Here is a 24,413-nt window from a genome sequence, read left to right on the forward strand (position 1 = left end):
ATGGAAACAAATGGAGTGGACCCTAACTTAACTGGGCCATTTGGTTCCATATGTACACTTTCAGAGTTAAATGAACATTGATTTTACAATAAAGATTGGGGTCTCAGAGATAGAAAATGCTATTAAATGGGCATCCGCAGCCTAAAATGCTTGTCAAACTGGAGGTCCTTCAAATTAAAATGGCTGGGAATCGCTGCTAGAGCCGTAAAAATCTTCCTCTCATGGGGGTCCCTCGCATATCTTTTCAAATGGGGGTCCATGGGCCAATAATAAAGTGTCAATTTGGGGGTCCATGACATGAAAAGGTTTGAGAACCACTACTCTACACTCTCAGTGTGAAATTGACACAGAGGATGTTTGACTGTGACTGTGATAGATGGACAGATAGACAGACAGTCAAGTGAGCATCATGTTCATTATGTTGACTTGTGCTGTAGCGTTATCATTACACCGTGACATACTCGGGTTTCATTTGGCTCTGGGAGTGTACGAATGTATGCATTTTTGGACTCATTTAATTTAAGTACACTGTCAGTGTTACGATCGACATATGTACGTTATTACACACTGATACTACTACTACTATGTAGAATTATATCGTTTTGTTGTATCTTTCTCTGAGAACACAGGATCTTGAAAAGCCTGTCATTTTGTGTGCCTGACGTGTACCTACAAATAGTATAGAAGACGTATGTGTTTGTGTGAATGGGTCTGCCTGGGAAGAGAAGACCTATGGAATATAGGTTTTCTCATAAGAAAATCACATAATGTTGGCACCCAACGGGAGATTTCAGACCATTGTCCATGTTGCGAGGGGCCCATAGAGCTAGACTAGAGCATGCACCAGAAAGAACAATTATAATTTGATTTAGTTCAAAAGTGAGTTAAACACAGATTCAGAATCTTTAATTATTTCTAGTCTATCTTTCACCTAAAAGTCAGAGACTAAATTGGCATGCATATATGAAAAGTGCATATTACAAATATCAAGTTAGGTATTCCTCCTGTCCATTATTTCACATGGATTACTCACTGTTGTTAAAGCTCATCTGATCATGTTTAGGACCATCTTTCATAACAAAATGTATTACTAAGAAGAATCCTTTGCTATCATGCCAAATCCAAATAAAAACAATTAACCACCAAATCCTTAGTTTTTAAATAAAAAGCTCTAGTCCCGTTTCTCAGAAGAAGTGAGGGAGGTGTTTTAACTACGTCTAGTTGTGTAGTCCATAGGAGATATATAGCGTGTTCCAAGGGTGAAATTTGTATGATCCATGGACACGTGTAAATTCTCAACAATGCTGCACACAGCTGCACGGAGCTCTATTCACACTCAGGCTCAGTCGGATAGTATACTGTCTTTTGTACTAGGGAGCTGGCAGGATGAACTCCATTTAACCCATTCAGAACGGGTACACTATATTGTGTATCATTATTTTATACTTTACCTATTGAAAAATAGCAGATGTACTGAACTGGAGCTCAGTTAGTCTGTTCTTGAGAGACTACTATGTCAGTGGTTCTCAAACCTTTTCGTTTGAAGGACCCCCAAAATGATAGGTATTTGGCCACGGACCCCCATCTCAAAATATTTAGTTCCTGGGACCACCCAGAAGCAAAATTTGAGTTACAAATGTTCGCTTTGAAAATACATATATTCAAAGATTTGCACACATTTTCACGACAATTTCAAAGCCTACAAGCCAAACGGAAATGTAATTGTCACGACAAAAACACAATTAATTTAATCGCAATTATTTGAGTTGCAATTAATCGTCATGTAAAATGTCTCGAGCATCCATGTCTCTTGTGTCGTAGAACTCTTCCACAATATTCAAATGCTACATAGTCACAAACGGACGCTGATATCTATTTGTAATTTCTGTACACAAAAATACATTTTAAAAATAAATGTATATTTGACATATTTTCATTATTCATGATTATGACATTTTACATGACGATTAATTGTCACTCAAATAATTGCGATTAACAATTTAACTTCTGTTTGGCTTGTACAATTACTGACATATTTGACAACATTATACTTAAAAAAGAACATCGATGGTGGAAATAGCCGATCTACAAGCTCACAATGGGTCGCGAAGCAACCCATTGCGAGCTTGTAGATCTGCTATTTCCACTATTTTCTTTTTAAATGTTGAAAATATGAACATTTTTCAACATGGAAACGATGATTATGACAAAATAATTGCGATTATGTCAAATAATTGTGATTAGACGATTATGTAATAATTGTGACGTGTGTGTGTGTGTGTGTGTGTGTGTGTGTGTGTGTGTGTGTGTGTGTGTGTGTGTGTGTGTGTGTGTGTGTGTGTGTGTGTGTGTGTGTGTGTGTGTGTGTGTGTGTGTGTGTGTGTTGTTAAAGCAGCATATTATTGAGTGACTGACTGAGTGAGTCTAAGTGCATGTGTTTGACTACTATGTAAAATAGGTAATATACTACTATATATATATTATATAATATGCATTGTGTGTGAGCTTGTTTGTATCATTGTGTGTGTTGTTGAGAGAGTGAGGCTGGGGTGTAGCTGTTCCGTGCCTGTGGTCCTAGAGCAGATAAAAGGGGCCTTTCTCTTCCTGCTGCCCTCAGCCAGAGAGCTGCTTTCACTGCAATTAGGACTGGAATGTGACTTTCCTGCTGTGCTCTACTACAGCTACCCTCCTTAATATAAAAGTGTGTGTAGGTGTGTGCATGTCGTGCGAAACAAACTGCACATACAGTACACACTCTGTCTGTGTTTATCTTGTACAGCAGGGGTGCCCAAAAGATAGATCGTGATCTACCAGTAGATCACAAAGGCTGTGGAGGTAGACCACATGACATGCCCCTAAACACATATATAATTACAATACATTTATAAACAAAAATCACAAAAAACCCTCTTTTTGGCATCTGTTACTTGAATTAAGGTGACATGATTGATTGACATCAAGAAGGGCCTGCCAGCTCCCTTCATGGCTTCTAATAAAGTAGGCAAACACCCAATGCAATGTATTGTTTTCAAGAGTCAGTAGCATTGAAAAGAACCCAAAAACCTACCGCTTCCATACAGAATGGTATGAAGCCTTTCTCCCCACTATTTGCCATTCCAAGTGCGTTTGTCTTATATAGTATGTAACGTATTCCAAAGCCCCCTCAGGTAAAACATTTTGGGTGGGTAGATCATGTTGAGCTCGTCATTTTAAAAGTAGCTCTCAAGTCAAAAAAGTGTGTGCACCCCTGTTGTACAGTGTCTCTTCTTTGTATTTAATGCAGTGAGTTTATTGTGCACACTACAGTACAAGTATGTTTGTTGCTCTGAGTACATGTCATTTGTATGCGACGTGTGGGTGTTTTTTATTGATAGTGTAAATATGTTTACGAGTCATGTTGCATTTTTTCCACTTGGAAGACTTGTCCACACTCTCAGTGTGGTATTGTCCATGTTGCTGCTATACCAGCCTCAATAGTCAGTGTACCATACATTTTACAGCTTGTTATCTATACTATAATTTTGCGAATGTCTGAGTGAGTGAGTGAGTGTCTGTCTGTCTGTCTCAGCGTTTCTCCTCGGTGGCTGGAGCAATTGATCTGAAATTGCATCACCATCAGCATATGAACACACCTGACATAACTGTGAAGCCCGTTTGTCACTTTCACAAATCGTATGCTGTATATTAGCATTTTTATGGTGTATCTATATCTATTTAGCCTACAGTACCTTTTGTGACCACACATGTTAAGGGAGGGGCGCTGTTGTTCAGGCCATGCACAATCACACACAAACCCACACACACACACACACACACACACACACACACACACACACACACACACACACACGGGGGGGGGGGGGGGGGGGGTGCAGGCAGGCGGGCGGGGGGGGGGGGGGGGGGGGGGTTCTGGCCCTGTTACAGATGTTGTCCAAAAATCATGCAGATCGGTACACAGTATCTCTGTAGCCGTTAAATGGAACGGGTATTTCTTACATTGATGCTCCTACATATTAGCATGCAAGCACCAGTTAAAGTTACTTTCCATCCCTCATATACTGTGTGCACAGTGCACATCCCATAACCCACACACTGCATCTCATATCTTTGAACGGGTAAGGGCTAGTTGTTATAATAGAGTAAATACAGTATAGCGAGGCAGATAAAGTGCATATTACAGGTGAATCGTTCACTTGCGGATACAAGCACCAAAATTGGCACATATACTCCTTAGGCATTGCTCTTTTCAGAAAACCATCTGGCCAAAACAAAAATCAAGATGGCGGCCAATTTTCATGATGGCCACCATTGAATATACAGTAATCTTGCATTCCGCAATAAAATGTCCTATTTGAATAATTTTGGTGTCAAATCATACATTTATCACTATGTAGAATCCAAATTTGGACCCATGGACTTACTCAATGGCTTCCGTGTACCATATATCAGTCCCGGAATCTTAATATTCTGCTAATAGTGTGGTGCGATGCGTCCAAAAAACAGCTCCCGTAGGATTTTTGTGCTAAAATTGATCTTTTTGCAGATCCTGGTTCTATAGATTCCAAACTATGAGAAAATGATGGGTGTCAACTTTTCCGGATCCCCACCCCCTTTCTGGGGGTCATCTAGTTTGGGACCTGCCAGAACAGTACGCCAGCCAGTTAATGTCCAATTTTCTTAATATTAGGGTTGTTTTGTAGGTTTTAAAACATTCTGAGTTCATTTATTACACTTTTGAAGCAGCCAGAATAAGCTTTCTGACTTTTGGTTGGGGTCTTTCCTCACCTGGGACCCCCCAGATGGACCCCTGAGCCTTTCTCAGTACTCGCTCTGCTCCTGCTCCAGAACAATGTCATATTAGATCATAATTGAAGCATAAACTTTTTTTCTGAAAACAAAAGAAAGTAGTAACAAATACCAGGGGTCTTCCACAGGGGCTTCGGGACCCCTGGGGGTCCTCGGAGTTACTACCTAGTGTGATAAGAAGTGTACTTCTAAGGATTTCTTTGCTAAAATGTATTTTTTTACTGCTTTGGCTTTTATAGGGACCAAACTGTCAGAAAATGATGGGTGTCAGATTTTCCTGACCCCAGCCCCCTTTCTGGGGGGTCATCTATTTTAGGACCTCGCAGAACAGTATGTCAGCCAGTTAATGTCCAATTTTCATAATATTAGAGTTGTTTTGAATGTTTTAAAACATTCTAAGTTCATATATTGCACTTTTGAAGCAGCCAGAATAACCTTTATGACTTTTGGTGGGGGTCTCTCCTCACCTGGGACCCCCGGAATGACCCCTGAGCCTATCTCAGTACAGTCCTTGCTCTGCTCCTGCTCCAGAACATTGTCAAATTAGATCATAATTGAAGCATAAAAGCTTTTGTACCTGTACCTGGGCTCTGTAGCTAATACCAGGGGTCTTCCACAGGGTCCGGGACCCCCAGGTGTCCTCAGCGTTACTACAGGGGGCCATCCAAACGGCTGTTTCAGTTTTGGCCCTATTCTTGCAAGAATAATATTAGAAACTGTTAGTTTTATGTATCCTGGGTTTATGTAGTGTACTTGATGGTTTATTAGTATTCTCAGTATTATTTACTAGTTAGATGCCTCAGGGTGCCAATTCTTTGCCATCTGGCCAGTGATGTATTGGACCTGTTACCCATATATGGAGACCCCCAGGTACCCATATATGGAGATCCATGTACTGTATATGGAGATATGCTGTGAGAGCCCAAACATGCTTACTCAGTTATTTGTTATGCGAAAGTACAATGATGTCCATGACAACTGACAACATACCCTTTTATGCCCATACATGGAGATCCCTGTCTGTAGAACCAGTCACACAGATATGGGCTGTCTTGGCCATCTGTCTTGGCCATATATGGATTCTGTTAGTGTGGTATGTGGCCAATGTGGCCTCCATATATGGGCATTCCCATATGAAGTCCTGTTATATATGGGCTTAATATTGAAGACATCAGGGAACTCCATATATGGACCTTGTCATACATCTTGAATCTATGACCTCAGCATCAAAGGCTGGATTGGGGTATGTCCCTGTGACAAACTATTATCATGTCCACTAGGGGTACTTAATGTACATCAAGCAGCCTCACAGAAACAGGACATAGACTCCTGCCCTATGAGCCTCAGGGCTGGGCAGTGGGTTGCCTTTGGCCAAAGACAGAACTTAAAGTGGATTCTGTTCATGACCTGTGTTGCACTCTTGCAGAAAAGAGCAAAGGGATGCTCTTCTTCCATGCCTTCACTGGCTGCGATGTTTCAGCATTCCGCAGAAAGGGGAAGAAGTCTGCGTGGCAAACCTGGAATGTTTGTGATGAGGCTTCCGGTGTCTTCAGCAAACTCAGCCATTACCCACCTGTAGTGGATGATGAAGACCTGAAAACCTTGGAGAAGTTTGTGGTCATGATGTACGACCGATCCAGCACAGCTGAAGGTGTCAATGATGCGAGGTTGGACTTGTTTGCTCGGAAGCAGAGGCCATACGAAGCCATTCCTCCAACGCAAGCAGCACTGAAGCAACATGTGAAGCGCGCTTCCTATCAAGCGGCCTGCATCTGGAGTCAGTCAACAGTATGTCAACCAGAAATGCAGACTCCTGACAACTGGGGCTGGACCAAGAAAGGAGATCTGTGGCAGATTGATTGGACTGAGCTCCCACCCATTGCAGAGAGTTGCCAGCAGCTGACCAAGTGTGGATGCAAGTTGGAATGCTGCAGTCGATGCAAATGCTACCGCTTTGGTCTGACCTGCACGGCATTGTGCAGCTGCAGGTGCGAGGTTTAGAAGCGTTGTAGTCTATCTAGGCCTACTATACTATTGTACTATACTGCCTAGGCCCTAGATTAAAAAAAACTACCTCCTGCCTCGACGGGATCATCACCTTATCGTGGTGAGGCAGTTTACGTGTCTCCATGACCACCAGAGCTATGTCGGCAGGAGTCTTGTACTCCTGTACTCCTGGCAGGGTTACCCAAGTCGAAAAGGTCGAAGAATAGAGACTAGACAAAGAGTGATCCGCTCTGTTGAGTTACTACATTACTACATTACCCCCCCCCCCCCCCCCCCACACACACACACACACACACACACACACACATACACACACACTATAAACCTCTAACAATACTAAGATATACACTACCACCCATTTTACCCGAGTCAGACATAACACAAACCTCTAATTTAGCAGAATATTAGGATTCCGGGACTGATATATGGTACAAGGAAGCCAGTGAGTCCAAATTTTGATTCTACATAGTGAAAAATTTATGATTTGACACCAAGATCATTCAAATAGGACAGGTCTATGGTATTTTATTGTGGAATGCAAGATTACTGTATATTCAATGGCGGCCATCTTGAAAAATGGCCGCCATCTTGAAATTTGATTTGGCCAGATGGTTTTATGAAAAGAGCAATCCCTAAGGAGTATGTGTGCCAATTTTGGTGCTTGTATCCGCAAGTGAACGATTATTTCTGTTATCTGCCCGGCTAAGTAGTAAACTGTTCCTTCCTATACTGTTGTTATACCTACCTAACCTCACCAAACCAGTGCCTAAACAAAGGTGTGTGGGGGTGTGGATTAGGGATGTCACTAACGGTTTATCCAGTAACCGGTTAGCCGTCAGCATTAACCGGTTAATTAACGGTTTTTAAATTTTTTTTTTTTAAATATTTTATTTTTATTATTATTATTTTTTTAACCCAAAATTGTATATATAAGTACACAGAATTAATGTTGGTAGACGAATGGTAGACATTTAGTTATGCTCCTTTGAAAGACAAACAAAAAAGACGGATTTAACAATAAAAATAAATTGTTCTAGGCTTAATCGTCAATAAACAACAAGCATCGCCTGCGCGTTTCAACAAGTGGTCGGCGGCGGTGCCTATTCTGCCTTTCAAACAAACAAGCTCTAGCCTAGGCTGAGCATTTTTATTGAGAACCATTAACATGACGACGAGTTCTGTTGTGTACGAGTCTGTTGACTCGCGCTGCAGAGAAAACTCTTCCGAGATGAAAATGGCAGATCTACAAGCTCACAGCGCGTCGCGTTCTGCGACTCACGGCTTGTGATTGAGCATCGCTGTTGCCTCATGTCGCTGCTGTATTTGAGAAAGATACTGTCGTCTACACTCCTTTCATTTTGAAATGCTCCCAGACCGAAATACCTCTGTTGGCTACGTGTTCTGTTTTGTGTATTCCGACGCTCGTTGTCTGATCCTCCCCGGACCACACTGTGGCACAGACCCCACTGCGTAACACTAAAACAGCTGTCTCTCATTCACTGTTCGATTGGACATGACATAAGACTACTTACTCTCTTGCGCCTCCCAGAGTCTGTTTGACAAAATCACATCTCCATAGCCAAAAACACTATGCAGGTCCAGGAAAATGCAATCATATTATTATGAAAATTAACCGTGAAACCGTTAAGCATGACCGGTTATTTCTTAACGGTCGGCTAACCGGATAACCTGTTAATCGCTGACATCCCTAGTGTGGATGTGCGTGTGCACGCATACACTCGCAGGAGTGAGCATTTTGTTTCAGGAGTAATGTGTGTATAGTACATCAGGGGTCTTTTTGAAAAGTGCCATGTTTGTCAGTATGTCATGTCAACATAGATTGTAATGACACCCCGTCAAAAGTTCGACATATTTTGATTGTCAGGACATGTTATAACGATCATAAATAAGATAACCCACCTATCTCCCAGACTCCCTCCCCAGTCAAAGCTCAGAATTTAATGAATGTTGAAGAATTATGTGCATGATGTAATTTGCTGTAAATTAGGTGACTTAATTGAATTGAACACGTTTAAAACAATATTTGATTTTTAACTTGTTCTTTGTGTGTGGTTGTGTGTGCTTTCACAGGCCCCGCCGTCCATGGTCAGTGCAGAACAGAGACAGCATGCTGAGCACATATTCCTCTCCTTCAGAAAATCCAAATCGCCGTTCGCTGTCTGCAAGCACATCCTAGGTCAGTGTGGTCATTAGACCGTTTTAAAACGGGTCAATAAAGGTTCTTCTCGATTATTTGATTAATACAAATCTATAGAATAATCGTTAACAATAATCAATAGCTGTAGCCTTACTGTAAGCTCTCTGTCGGGAGATCTAAGAAACTCACTTTACCCTCCATCGACTAAAACATGGGGGCCCTTTGATGGGATTTGATGGGAGCTTTCTACAAAGTCATTAGTGCGTGAATACATAAAAGTCGGAGCATGTAATACAAGGAGACGTAATGTGTGCTTAATTGAAGCAACTGAAAGGCTGGCATTGCAGTGGAGCCAAGGCGTGTCTTAAGTTGTGGCACAGAGCAGCACACATCCTTAACAATCACAACACAAGAATGTAAACAATAGAATGACCTGTTGACTAGGCTTTGTCCTGGAAGTGTACTTTAATGGCAAGGACATTAACTCGAGCTAATATAAAACATTTTGAGAGTTTATTGCTCCTACTTGATTTTTCTTCCCTAATATCTCCCTCCACCCTTCCCCCTCCTCTCCTCTCCAGAGACCAGTAAGGTGGACTATGTGCTGTTCCAGGCTGCCACAGCCATCATGGAGGCTGTGGTCAGAGAATGGATCCTGTTGGAGAAACCCAGCATCGAGTCACTCCGAACATTCCTCCTCACTTACGTCTTACAGAGACCCAAGTAAAGCTTCATTCGTGTTCTACTGTGACCAAAATAACACATCTAAAAGCTAACGTCCCAATGTGACACGGTGTTACCTTGTAATAGAACCTTTGTTCTAATTGGTGAGGTGATTATAAAGTGTGCTGCGTCGTATTCCCTCACCACACCGTGGCATGTCCTCACCACTGAACACTGCTGAGTGGTGTCGCTTCATTCTATCTTACTGTGAAGAGTTACAAATTGGACAGGGAAGCCATACTGTTATTACACTTTGTCTTGAGTCTTCCTGTCCGACTCTTTCATTCACTAGCATCAATCCACCTCTTTTCCTTTACTGTTTATTTGCAATTGCTACCCCAAGTAGGGCTGCAAATATCAATGATTTCCTTAGTGATTATTCTATCGATTAACCACCTAAGCCCTATTTTATCCTACAATGGTGCCGCACTGTGAGCTTGTAGATCTGCTATTTGTCACAACGCATTGCGATGTGCCATGTGTGAGCTTGTAGATATGCAATTTTTAATACCGTATTAATTAGAAAAATATCTTATTAAAATTGATTATTTGGATTAACTGTTGCATGCCTAATGCATGTAAAGTGGTTACTCTTAGTTGCAGGTGTGAAAATACAAAAATAACTTCCAATCATCCTTCCAAAGTCCTTGGAACGAGTTGAAAGCAACACAAGCCATTTGTTTAGGACAAAAAGTCCTAAAAGTCCAAAAGTCTAGTTCCATTCCGTTGTAGAGGTATCAAAAAAGTGTGATGATGAGGTGGGGAACTTAGAAAGGATCCAAGGCAGCTCAATAATGCATGGTAAGGATGATAAAAAAAAAGCCATTTGTTTGTCGGCAGAACTGGGTCGTTAACTACACAGCTACTCAGTGGGTGAAACCATGCCAACGCTGATTATTATGTGATCACAGTTAACCATAATTATGATGAATCTTGATTAGGGAACAACATGATCTGTTCTCAATGAAAATGGGTGGTTTCGTCTCGTGTTTCTGATAGCTGTACTCTAAAATCATTGATTGTGGACGCTGGAGTCACGAGTTAATTGTGCAGCCCTTTAATTTCTCCTTTTCTCTTCCCTCATTATTCTAACCTCTAAATCACGAGTCACTCTTTTCTGTTACTTTGTCCTTTCCATTCCTTCTCCTCCCCTTTCCTCTGTCTTTTTACTCTGCGATGTCAAACAGCAGTTCCTCAACCCCGCTACTGTAGATTACAGTGATTCTCAAACCTTTACAATCCGTGCCAGCTATTTTGAATTAATCGGTTTACTGCCAGCATTTTTAGTGTTTTTTGTTTACCGTGTTTTCCGACGGCGATCGCACGCTTGCGTGTGCTCCGTGCTCCGTTGCCGAGCACACTGTGGCTGTGCTCTGTTGTTGTAGCTCCGCCCAGGCACCACTACACAGTGTGTGGATGGGAGTACGTGGCGCTGTGGAAAGCTTGTTTTTTCTGTAGAAGAAGAATTGAAATCTATGGTGAATCGCTTTTCACTTCCGGATTATCTCAGCATGCATTCGTCTCCTAGCAACCGAGGATTGCCCTTACAGTACAGAACGGCGATATTAATACGCTCAATCAATACGCTCAATTAATACGCTCAATTAATACGCTCAGAGATCTCCAAATACACCTCAAGGACCCCTCAGGGTCCCCAAAATCCATGTTGAGAGCCAGTGGACTAAAATGTCTCTCTGTCTCCCCAGTCTTCAGAAATATGTCCGTGAGCAGATCCTGTTGGCGGTGGCGGTCATTGTGAAGAGAGGCTCTCTGGACAAGTCCATCAACTGCAAGAGCATCTTCCACGAGGTGGGACAGCTCATCAGCAGTGGGAACCCCACAGTGGTAAGAAGACCATTCAAACTCACTGCTTAACCACATGAATCCTAGCATTGCTATAGAGTGTATGCGCATGCATAAAGTGAATGGCAGATTGAGTGGCAAAGTGAGTTTAACGTTTAATGTCGTTTAATGCAATCATAATTGACGATAAAATGAAAAGCAAAAACGGTTAAATATCAATAATTTTATGAAGTTTGTGAGGAAGCAGACTGGGTGGAGATATGCATGCATATGTCGTCTTGTTCCACTAGATGGCACTAGCTCTCCAAGAGGTTAGACTGATGCCAGGGTTGGACGTTCCTAGCTGTCACTAGGCAAACACTCATGCATTTAATCAAACTAGTTGATATATTGACACGGTGGCCAATTCCACACCTCGCCAATATTACAAAATAGTACACAAATGGCCTCTGAAGTGAGCACGGTAACCCCTCTTCTCACAAACGTCCTATGATCAGTTTCAGTGTTGCTATAGATCTCACTAGAGTGTGTTGCAGATGCAGACATGTCTCAAACAAAGATTATTTCCTCCTGATTTGTCTTATCTGAAAAAGACCGTTTTAATATCAGAATGTTCAGATCATAATGTGACTTGTGAATAACGGGTCTAATATTTACTTCAGTGTCTATGGGACAAAAGAATGGGTCAAAGCACGTGCTCATGGTCACTTTAACATTGGAACGAAGAAACTCACGTCCTGCTTCTGGTCCTCTAATCCATATTTTAACTGGGGACCCCCCCACTCTGACGAGCACTAAGATTTGAGGCATTCCCTCTATACACTTAAAACTGTATGTTGTTTTTTTTACTGTTGCGTGAGAAAACAATGTTACACATTAAGTTAATCATCTGGGGACCCCCAAAATAATTTGGGGACAGCGCGGCACCGAGTGCCGTGCTGCGAGCTTGTAGATCTGCTATTTTTGAAAAATCGTGAAAATTAGAATTTTGACCCGATTCTGTGTCTTTTGAATCCTTCTAATATTTTTTGAAAAACCTATGTTTCTATGTCAGCAATCTGGCCAGCCATCGTCAAAGAAAAGTTCCTTTTCACTTAACTGGAGCTCAGTTAGTCTGTTCTTGAGAGACTACTATGTCAGTGGTTCTCAAACATTTTCATGTGAAGGACCCCCAAAATTATGTGTATTTGGCCACGGACACCCATCTCAAAATATTTAGTTCCAGGGACCACCTAGAGGCAAAACTTTAGTTACAAACGTTCGTTTTGAAAATACATATATTCAAAGATTTGCACACATTTTTACGACTTTTTCAAAAATAGCAGATCTACAAGCTCGCTTGTATATCTGCTATTTTTCAATAGCTAAAGCATTCAATAATTCTAGGCCTAAATGGGAATTAGCCTCTGTGCCATAGCCAGCCATCCCTTTGTGTTCTTATTCTAATCTAAAAATCATGGCGTTGGTTGGTAAAATGGTTAGCGTGGCCGGTGGGTTGAGCAAGCTGCTAACCACTGTGTGTGGCTGCTGGTCAGAGAAAGCAGCCTCCTGCCACTTCCTCATGAATGGGAACCTGATGCAACCTGCTGATGAAACACCTTGGCTAAAGCTGTCTTTCTTTCTTAGCTGTACACCATAAAATCCTCTGTGTTAATTAGAATTATTGAATGCTTTAACCAGTGAAAAATAGCAGATATACAAGCTCACAGCGCGGCACCGAGTGCCGCGCTGCGAGCTTGTAGATCTGCTATTTTTGGAAAAAGTTGTGAAAATGTGTGCAAATCTTTGAATATATGTATTTTCAAAGCGAACGTTTGTGTAACTCAAATTTTGCTTCTGGGGGGTCCCTGGAACTAGATATTTTGAGATGGGGGTCTGTGGCCAAATAAATATCAGTTTGGGGGTCCTTCACATGAAAAGGTTTGAGAACCACTGACACGGTAGTCTCTCAAGAACAGACTAACTGAGCTCCAGTTAAGTGAAAAGGACCTTTTCTTTGACGATGGCTGGCCAGATTGCTGACATAGAAACACAGGTTTTTCAAAAAACCTTAGAAGGATTCAAAAGACACTTATAGAATGGGGTCAAAATGTTTTTTTCAAAAATGGCAGATCTACAAGCTCGCAGCGCGGCACTCGGTGCCGCGCTGTGAGCTTGTATATCTGCTATTTTTCACTGGTTAAAGCATTCAATAATTCTAGGCCTAAATGGGTTAACACTAAAGCTGTTAGAATGATTTAATTCTACTCTTTAGTACTCTGTTATGTAATTGAGGTAAGGCTGGCCGATATTAGGAAAACCTTTGATATTCGATAACGTTGTTGAATACCTCGATATCGATATTACTCACGATATTGGTAAAAACTAATTGCATTATAAAGTTTTTAATGTTTTTCTGCTTTAGGTCCACTGCCTGCCTAACCCAGATAATGAATACTATATCCATGCATGCACACTGCACAGTACACATAGAATAAAGAAATTAAATGCCTTATTTTGGTTTTATTGAAATAACCACACCTGGTTACAGATGGACTGCTTTTTTAGTGTGTCTATTAATTAATTTGACACACACACCAATATCTAATTTCAAGCTGTCTTCGTCGATATGTATACCTTGCATGTTGATACCTCGATATCGATAATATTTTGATATATTGCCCAGCCTTAGTTTGAAGCACTTTGTGATATACTCTCCTCAGCCAAGTGGTGGTGTGTGTGTGTGTGTGTGTGTGTGTGTTTGTGTGTGTGCGCACGCACCTGTCTGAATGTGTTTGGGTGCAGTACACTTCAGTAGTACTCTTCATTGCGTTTTCATGTGCTCGCGTATGTGTGTGTGTATGTATGTCTGTCAACAATAATTACATAATCATTACATAAAAGGCAAACAGAAATGTCATTTGTACTCGTATGTTCCGATGTTCAATGCCAAAAGGACAATGAGATTGTCAATTGCAATTAACAAGAAAAATGTCATGATGGTGACAGTCAGTGTTGATTTTGTCGACTAAAACTATGACGAAAAATGTTTGTCGACTGCGTTTTTTTCACTGACAAAAACGAAATAAAAACTAAGCTGTGATGACTAAAACTAAGACTAAATATATTGACAATTTTGTCAACAAAATAAAAACTAGACTAAAATGTTAGAGAGGGACTAGTGCTGAAGAGTCATTTTATGTTTGGTTGCTCTCAAGTGTTGCATGCTGAAAATAGCAGATCTTCGAGCTTGTAGATCGGCTATTTTCAGCATGCAAATCAGCGTGTAAAATCAGTCATTACGATGCCATCAAGGCCTGACAAAATACTTTTTAGTTGACTAAATCAACTGTAGATATAGTCGCCAAAAGTCTTATGATATTTAGTCGACTAAAATTTGACTAAAACTAAAACTTTTCAGGTGACTAAATTATGACTAAAACTAAATGACATTTTATTCAAAAGACTGACTAAAACTAAATCAAGATTTGCTGTAAAAAACAACACTGGTGACAGTCTTCTGTGTGTGTGTGTGTGTGTGTGTGTGTGTGTGTGTGTGTGTGTGTGTGTGTGTGTGTGTGTGTGTGTGTGTGTGTGTGTGTGTGTGTGTGTGTGTGTGTGTGTGTGTGTGTGTGTGTGGTGTGTGTGTGTCTCTGCAGCAGACGCTAGCCTGCTCTATCCTCAACGCACTGCTCAGTGAGTTCTCCAGCTCCAGTAAAACCAGCAGCATCGGACTCAGCATGGAGTTCCACGGCTCCTGCAAGAGACTCTTTCAGGTTCGGTCCTTCCTCCCCCTCTCCTCTCTTTTCCTTCCTCACGTTCTAACTTCTAAGCTTGCAGATTTTTGGCAGAGATTTGGTGTAGAGCAGTGTTTCTCAACTTTTTTCCCCGTAAATTACGTCCCAGATATACCTTTTAACACTTTTAAGTGCCGGGACCAGCCGTAGTGTGATGATCCTGAAGAAGTTCAGGATTTTGTTTTATACAGGGTTCCCACGGTCATGAAATTCCTGGAAATATTTTGAAATTAGATTTTTTTTTTCAGTACTGTAAAAGTTTTGGAATTGATGGAAGGTCCTGGAAAAAATAGCTATGCATTGTCTTTGGTTATTGATTTTGTTAATACCTCTGAAATGACAAATTAAACATTGACCTAATTGCCAAATATTAGAGACAGAAATTGTGAAAATAGCCGATCTACATGCTCACAATGCCTCGCAACGCGAGTGGATCGGCTATTTTCACAATAAAACCGTGTTATACAAAATTCCTCTACTCTTTGTGCTCATCAGGGTGGGGGGTCCCCAGTTCAAATATGATTATTTTCGGGGGTCACAGCCTGAAAAGGTTGAGAACCACTGGCATACACTACCTGTCTTTGGGCATTGCGCATAGGAGTAAGCGACTCGTTATTGAGCTGAATTATTGTTACATAGTCCTGGAAATCGGGGTTAAATATTCTGGAAAAGTTTTGGAAATTACTTGGTAAAGATGTGTGGGAACCCTGGAAAATAAACATCCTGGTGGTCGTACATGGACACGATGGTGGTGAAGAGAAGGTTGACTGTTTGTTCCCCTCCCTGTGGCCAGGAGGAGGACCTGCGTCAGATCTTTGTTCTGACCATGGAGGTGCTGCAGGAGTTCAGCCGCAGGGAGAACCTCAACGCCCACATGTCCTTGGTGTTCCAGCGCTACCTGGCCCTGGCCAATCAGGTCCTCAGCTGGAACTTTCTGCCCCCCAATCATATCCTTTACTTCTTTAGTGTGTGTGTGTGTGTGTGTGTGTGTGTGTGTGTGTGTGTGTGTGTGTGTGTGCGTGTGTGCGTGCGTGCGTGCGCGCAAACTATGGAAAGTGGGGAGATATTCTGCTGGTCCTCATGTTTTCAAGAGGCTGTATGTTAAATACTCCGGAATTAAACAAGTGTTGTGATTGGTCGAAAAAGATAAAAGGGAAGTTACATATGACGTCCTGCCCCTATAGACACTCTCTGCATTGGTCGTGACCAAGCTTTTCCTCCTTGTTGATGAGAAAAGGCTGGGATCGAGGCTAGCACCTGCCTAGAAGCGATGGTAATGCATTTTAAGAAGCTCCTCAAAACTGCGAATTACATTTCAAAGTTTAGAGGACCTTCTTAAAACGCAGAGATATGGGTGCCAAGTAACGCTGTAAGGTGGAGCGTAAGGCTCTTATCGTCAGTACCGACAACCTCGGTCAAAACAGTAAAATTCCCTGTAAGGCTTGACACCAAATCAGATTTGATTGGTTGAGGCGGGGAATGAGCGAGAGGGTCGGCGACGTATTCTCGCAGATGAATGAGCTCATGGTACGAAGTGCCAGGTGTTGTCTTATCAGCAGACGGTGTTAACAGTTTTATAGGCTTGGTTTCGCGGAAATTCGCGCAGATCTGGTGTAAACAGGTCTGGTCAAAAAAGGTCTGAACAATTGCATCCTGTCTGCCATGAGCCTTCAAGGTCAGGTGTAGAAGGGAGTCGCCGGAGTTGTCCGGTCCTACTGCATGCTTCCCATGGGAGTGTTTCCCTGGCCAAGAAGATATAGCCGTGCTGGGAGCGTGTTGTTTTTGATTTGTGTCCCCATGTGGGTTCAAGGCTCCATTGTGCCACCACCGCATTCCGTTGTAAAGGCACACAGATTTTCATCTTGAGCTTGCCTCTTAACCCATTTAGGCCTAAAATTATTGGATGCTTTAACTATTAAAAAACAGCAGATATACAAGCTCACAGCGCGGCACCGAGTGCCGCGCTGGGAGCTTGTAGATCTGCTATTTTTGAAAAAGTTGTGAAAATGTGGGCAAATCTTTGAACATATGTATTTTTAAAGGGAGCGTTTGTATCTCGTTTGTATCTAAATATTTTGATTTGGGGGTCCGTGGCCAAATACATGTCATTTTGGGGGTCCTTCTTATGAAAAAGTTTGAGAACCACTGACATAGTAGTCTCTCAAGAACAGACTAACTGAGCTCCAGTTAAGTGAAAAGGACCTTTTCTTTGACGATGGCTAGCCAGATTGCTGACATAGAAACAACAGGATTCAAAAGACACTTATAGAATCAGGTCAAAATACACATTTTCATGATTAAAAAAAAAATAGCAGATATACAAGCTTGCAGCACGGCACTCTGTGCCGCGCTGTGAGCTTGTATACCTGCTATTTTTCAATAGTTAAAGCATAAAATAATGGGTAACAGTGTGGACAGTCAGTCGTAAAAATCCCTGAGAAACAAATTAGAATTGCCTGCTGTGCCGTCTGAACAAAGGCAAGTGCATTGCAGACTGTCCCGTAATACTGAATTCATACTAGCAGTGTAAAAGCTACAAAATGACCAAGCCTGACCTGCTACATTAATTGAAAAGGTTGGATATAAATGGCACAGGGAACAGGTTAATGGCTAGATTTTATGTTCTTCCATTTATGGAACCGAGCAGGAATTGTGGGCAGTGAAAAGGGGAGTGGAATCTGTAAAAAAAAATGAAACAAAAAAGAAGAAAAGTGTCGAGTGTCACTTTGTAGCCTCGTATTGCTGACTTCTATTGAACATTAGTTGTGGCCTGCTGCTTTGTCCCCGCTAGCGTGAACGCAGTATCAGGCTACAGTGCTGACCATTGTGAGACAGTATGTGTGTTTGTCCAGGCTTTGGAACTCATTATGGTCTAGAGATCTCAGCCTGGATGCGTGTCTGTCTACTTGAGGGGATCTTGAAGTGGCGTGTGCCACAGGCTGTGGGCACAGATCACTTTCAAAGAGCTGTCTGTCTTGTATGTCCATCCCCATGTCATTCCAAACTCTAATAACACACACACACACACACACCCGCCCCGGTAGCTTGTTGAGTCTGCCCTTGGAATGCCAGGCATGTGTGGTTTCACGTTTGTGTGTGTGTGTGTGTGCTTTTCACAGAGATACTTTTAAATCTTTTGTGTGTGGGCACGCGCAGTCGCGCACCCCTTAGTGTTGTCACGATATTGGATTTCTAACTTTGATACTATATTTTGAAAGAATATCGATATTCGATACCATTTTCAATACCACGCAACCACAGCGGTTTTAGTGCAAACATGTTTATTTTAATTGAAAGAAAAATACAGAACTTTTTGAGGTAGATGGTAGTGCACTTTTCAAAAGCTTGCCTTTGAGGTTTTTACATTCTAATTACAAATAAGGCTGTGCAATCTGTATTTTCATCTAAAATAACAAAAAAATACACACATAGAGCGTGTGTCTCACCCAACGAGAGAGGTAGAAACTGAGTATCGATATTATCGATACTATGGAAAAGTAATATTGAAAATCGATGCTATATTCAAAATCGATACTTTTCGATAAATCGATATTTTTGACAACACTAGCACCCTTATGTTGCCTCAAGCTGCGCAATTGATACCTGAATTCATTGCAGGTTGTTATTTGTGTGTTAGGGACAGTTCGTATTGACAGATAAATAAAATATATGAAATCTTAGAACACAGTATTGTTTGTCTGTTGCAGAATGAATGAATTAACCAACCAAATGGACATTTGGTTAGAGTTTGTCAGCTGTGAGTTAAATGAAGGATTTAACAGCCTTTTATAATGTATAGGCATGAAACGTCTTGCCACCCAATCACATCTATCCTGAAAGAAAGAAAGAATGCAACTAGTTAGGGAAAGTCAGCTGAATCTTGACCAATCTGGGAAATAAATGCTTACCAATAGCTTTCTTCACAAATGGGTTCATAAAGGTGTCTACTATCACCTCTGAATTTGTTCCAACCCAACTCCCTTGGGAAACCTTGTGGGAGCCAATAAAAGTTAGGGTCCCATTGACTTTACTTTAGAGGAAAAAATTAATCTGCTTTAAGTAGCATGTGAGGGGTAAAACTAGGGTTTTTCCATGAATCTGAATGCATTGCGAGCATTTGTTTTGCACAAAGAAACATTCCTTGGGCTAAAAACGGACCCCACAAAACTAGGGTTTAGTGATGAGTCATCACTTTTCCCAGATTGGTCAAAGATTCACGATGTACGATATTATCGCGATAATCAAAATTAATTATCCTGGGTGGAACATGATTTGCCAAAAAATAGCAGATCTACAAGCTCACAACGCGATGCGAGCTTGTAGATCGGCTATTTAATGGCAAAGACATTTGATAGAGAGTGAGAGAAATACTGTATAAAGTATGTATCAAGTAGGTATATTATAAGTACCTTTTACCAATAGAGGGTTTAAATGGTACCGGATATGCAACTACTCGGCAAATAAAAGGTGAACTGATCCCAGTAATCCCAGTACAATAAATTAAATCTCCACGATACGATTATCGCAAGTGTTTTTTATCATGATAAACAATGATATCGCTTATCGTCCCATCCCTAGCACCCTCCCCCCACCTAGAAAACATGTCCGGGCTGCTGCTACTGAAGGAGAATCACCGTGAGTGAGTGAGAGAAGCCTTTAAGTGTGCGGTCCGCCGGTGAAAAGGACAGCAGATTGATGAAGGCCAATGGGAGCGTTGGGACGAGTGCAGGCCGCCTGTCTGCCAGCGTCAGAACATGCCTTAGTGTCTGTGATGAGACGCAGGCGTGTGCCTGTGTGTGTGTGTGTGTGTATGTGTGTGTCAAGGGGCCGCTCCTTAATTGTGCGCCTGACAGCCGCCGCCTGTTACACACACACGCACACACCTCAAAGAGCCCTTTTTAAAACACCAAAGAGGTCTCTCTCCATACTTCAGGAACAAACCGTGTGGCATGCGTGTCATCTGTCCACGCTGTGACCCCCACCATCCTCCCCCCCAGCACCCAGGCTCTTGTGTCGTCTCTCTGGGGCGTCGGTAGAACAGCGCGTCTCTCCGCGGCGCGCGGCGGTCTCTCTGACCCTTGTGGGGTCGAAGTGAGGCCTCGTGGTCAGGTGCTGTAAATGGCTCTCCCCGTTGACAGACGGGGCGGACCTCCCTCGCTCCTTCTCTCTTGACAGGCAGCGCTGCACACCACGGCACTTTGACAAACGACATTTCTTGCTGTATTGTTTATGCCCAATAATACGGTTATAGGATGTACTGTATATGCACCATGTCGCCTTTTTTTTTACACAATTGCTTTTTCAGTGGATTGTGCAGAATGATATTGACCCAACAAGTCTTAAAAACCTATGGCCGATTTGAAAATGTCCCCCCTAAAACGAAAGGTTTTTATGGAAAACGTATTACTCAGCCTCTGTAGCAAACTATTTGATAGCTTACACCTTTGGCTTTCATAGACAACTTTCAGAAAACAAATATTAAATATCAAATATTATTCAAAAATTAAAAAAAACAAATGTGTTGCTACATACTGTACTACACAAAAATGTGTTCCCGGCCTGAGGGCTAAAAGCACAAAAATCTGTTCCCGTCTAAATGGGTTAAAAATAATAATGCATGCAAATGCTCTTTCTTCTCCTCACATTTCAATCTTTAAAACAAGAAAAGTCACGTGTGATGGAGATATAGTTAGATGAACTGATGGGGCCGGGGGCTTCTTCGATGTGAGTTGAAAAGTCAGTTGGACAGGCGGAGGGAGGCAACTGAGAAGGCCTGTCACGTCCTACTAGGGTCACCAGTAGGTTGGCATCACCGCACCTCATGGACATGATTGTGTAATAGGTGGGTGAGGTAGGGTGGACATTAGGGATGCGAAGATATACCGGTACGGATCGTAATCGCGATACAAACGTCCGCGATACGGTTGAATCGGTTCATTCAGTGTGTACCGGTACAATAGACGGACGAAATCGTGATGGATCGTACCGTGAGTGTCTGGATCGGTAAATTCCGCGGTTGTATCGGTTCTTCCATATAGTATTTCATTCTATCCTGTTTTTCCGAGGCGCCATGAATGCACCATCATCAGCCCCCTCCCCAAAAGCCAGTCTTTAACGCGAGCTGCGACTCGGACAGCCGGACAACACTCCGCACTCTGCATGCATGCAACCAGGGAGACAGACAGTGCAGCGAAATGCGAGTGAATCAACACAGACGAACTAGCAGCCCCATGGGTTAAAAAGATGCAAGATTAGTAGTACAGTACTTAGCTTTATAACATCCAAGTCAGCTGCGCTGATTGTTGTCACAGAGTAGCACAGGCTGAGTGATATGTAATCAACAGCCGTTTCTTAGCGAATCTCCGACGGACAATTGATTGAGATCATCTTCTGCGCTATATTAACTGCACACACACAACAACAATGTTGCTGGGTGTTGTAGGACTACTGCTTGCGTTTAAAACAAAGTATTTGTCACTGTTCTACAACGTTCCTGTTGATGCAAGCAACTCTCTCACTTTCTCTGCTGCTAGTTCTGCTCTGGGAAAGAATCCTAATTTATACATCGCAGTACAAGGGTCGCACCTAAAATAGCAGACCTACAAGCTCACAATGCGTCGTGGATGCGATGCGCTGTGAGCTTGTAGGTCTGTTTTAAAACATTTTGGCTATACAAATTGCATAATCCTGGATTAAATATAATATAATATAATATAATATAATATAATATAATAATACAAACCAGGGAGGGACTTTATTGTTTTTCAGGTCAAGGACCCCTTAGCTCAGACAGAGATCAAGCAGGGACCCTCGCTGTAGGCTAGGCATTATAGCCTACTGTATCACACAAATATTTGGCAGGCCCCCTGTAATAACCCTGGATTGGGGTCCCTGACTCCCAGTTGAAGGCATATAGGCCTAATGACATGGGCCTTCTATATGATTAGTTATCAAACAATTCTACAATAGCCAGCAGCTTTGTGTTCTCCCAGAATACTATATGTTGGGTTGTTAGACAGAGCCTAGTACTACAGTGAAACAATAAATTGCCTTGAATTTAAATTTCATACATTTTTAGTCGCTATGTTTTGTAAATTTTGGGATTTGGGCTTGAATCGTGAATCATATCGCATCGTATCGGGAACAGGGGTGGATCGTGATGTATCGTATCGGCAGGATTTCAATGTAGCGCAATTATATCGTATCGCTAGCAGTGTATCGAGGTGCGTATCGTATCGCCTCAGTGGTCGAGATTCGCATCCCTAGTGGACATGTATTCAGTGTCTGTGACAGGGAGCCAGTGAAGGTCATGAAGGACTGGTGATGTGATGTGGTCTCTGGTACCAATGACTGTGAGTATAGGATGCTGTAGTTTATTGAGGACTGTCTTTGGTGGTAGTGCCATATAGGAGGTGGTTGCAAGAATCTTAGTTAAAAAATCCTCAGTCTGAGGAAGAGCCAACCGGCTTGAAACATGATTTTTTTTCTGTGTGTATTAAACCCATTACCTTTGGATCATATTCCAGTGTGCGGTCTCTATCTACTGTTGTTCACTTCTGCCCTGCACCAGTTTTTAGTTTGTTTGTTTGTTTGGATATGCGCGCTCTACTATATGTTGTTGCAAGAATTGTTTGATTTTTACATCTTGTTAATACATCTTAATACATCTTGTTAATAACACATTGTCACACCATTGTCAAAAGTGAGTGAAGGCCTTCGTTAGAAAATTACGACCTTATCCCTTTTATGCCCATATATGAAGATCCCTGATGTCATCAATATTAAGCCCATATTTCTGAATATCCATATATGGACATATTGTGTAAATCTCATGTGGTCTATGACAGTGATACTCAAACTCCGGCCCGCTGGCCACTTCCGGCCCGCGGCACAATTTTGACTGGCCCACCAACTTAATGTCCTCAAAGTCACGCATCCAACAAGCTTTAAGCTGAGCAGTTTGAACCTTCCGTTTCAGAGATAATGGGCTATTTAAGCTTAGTACGGTGACGGCAGATGACAACAGCAACCGGAAATGATCAGCGCTCGATAGATCAACCTGCCGCCGTAGCAGCTGTCTGTACTATGCCAGTAGGTCCCTTTCCACGTTGCGCCTACTACGCCTGCTGCGTTGACGCGTAGCCATGGGAACCAAAGAGTTCAGCAAAAGGGGCTCTTTGCTTAACTATTTGGACCGCAACGGCGATTGCGTCCTAGCAGCCGTAGTCCCGCCTCACGTTGCCGTAGTAGAAAGGAGTTCCTTAAATTCCCCAATGGCCAAAATATCTTGAAAACGGCCATTGAAATCAGATTTTCGCAATTTCTTTCTTTTTTCTTTTACCAGTGGCTCTGCCTGACTAATTAGCATACCCAAAACGACATTGTAGGCCTAATGCAAATCAAATGAAAGAGAGATGTACTGCAGCTTAACAACTCCATCATTAGCCATTTTGTAGCTAAAACAGTCTGGTTAATATATTTTAAGTAGATTGTTTGATTTGATTTGATTTGCCATAACTATCTATTTCACAAGTTTATTTTCTGTAAGATGCCATTTGTGTTGAATGTGGGCCAAGTCATAAATAACATTGTGAAGCAATAAAGAGAGATGTGCTCAGCTATCTTTAACATTATCCCACTTGATAGCAGGCAGACAGATAGACAACAACACAGACAAATAGCAGACAAATGTACATTCGTTTGTTTTAGTGTTTGTGTGGAATATGCAAATTGCACAGAATTATTAAAAAGAACATTTAGCAAATTACTTTGATTATAAATTGTGTCATTGACATCTCTTGAGACAGCCTCAGAGTCGCGACGCTTCAAAGGAAGAGAGACAGACCGATAGGTGTCGCCCTTTCTTTGACGATGGGTTCCCAGATTGACAGAATATAAATTCCAAGCAATAAAATAATTCACAATGCACTTGTCTTACGTTATGTGGAAATAAAGCAAATAAAAGAAGTTATCAAGTAATGTCATATGATCAACTGGCCTGTGGCCCCTTGACATTTTTGTAATGTGTCCCACAAGTTCAGAAGTTTTAGTATCCCTGGTCTATCCTCCCCCTCCATATTGCCTCCCACTATTCTTATTAGTATGTCCCCCCCCTTCCACCAGGTTAAGGCTGGGATTAG

At 41.9% G+C, this 24,413-nt stretch overlaps 1 protein-coding gene across 1 annotated transcript in view; it reads left to right on the forward strand.

The window, feature by feature from the left end:
* Positions 1-24,413, forward strand: part of xpo4 (exportin 4) — a 98,740-nt gene that overhangs the window by 846 nt on the left and 73,481 nt on the right. Inside the window, exons 2-6 of the mRNA XM_080753258.1 lie at positions 8,905-9,010; positions 9,553-9,694; positions 11,401-11,539; positions 15,136-15,252; positions 16,067-16,238. Of these exons, the coding sequence (XP_080609384.1) occupies positions 8,905-9,010; positions 9,553-9,694; positions 11,401-11,539; positions 15,136-15,252; positions 16,067-16,238 (676 nt within the window). The remainder of the gene's footprint in view (positions 1-8,904; positions 9,011-9,552; positions 9,695-11,400; positions 11,540-15,135; positions 15,253-16,066; positions 16,239-24,413) is intronic.

The sequence above is a fragment of the Nannobrachium achirus genome, assembly GCF_963921795.1.
Source record: "Nannobrachium achirus genome assembly, chromosome: 22".
NCBI lineage: Eukaryota > Metazoa > Chordata > Actinopteri > Myctophiformes > Myctophidae > Nannobrachium > Nannobrachium achirus.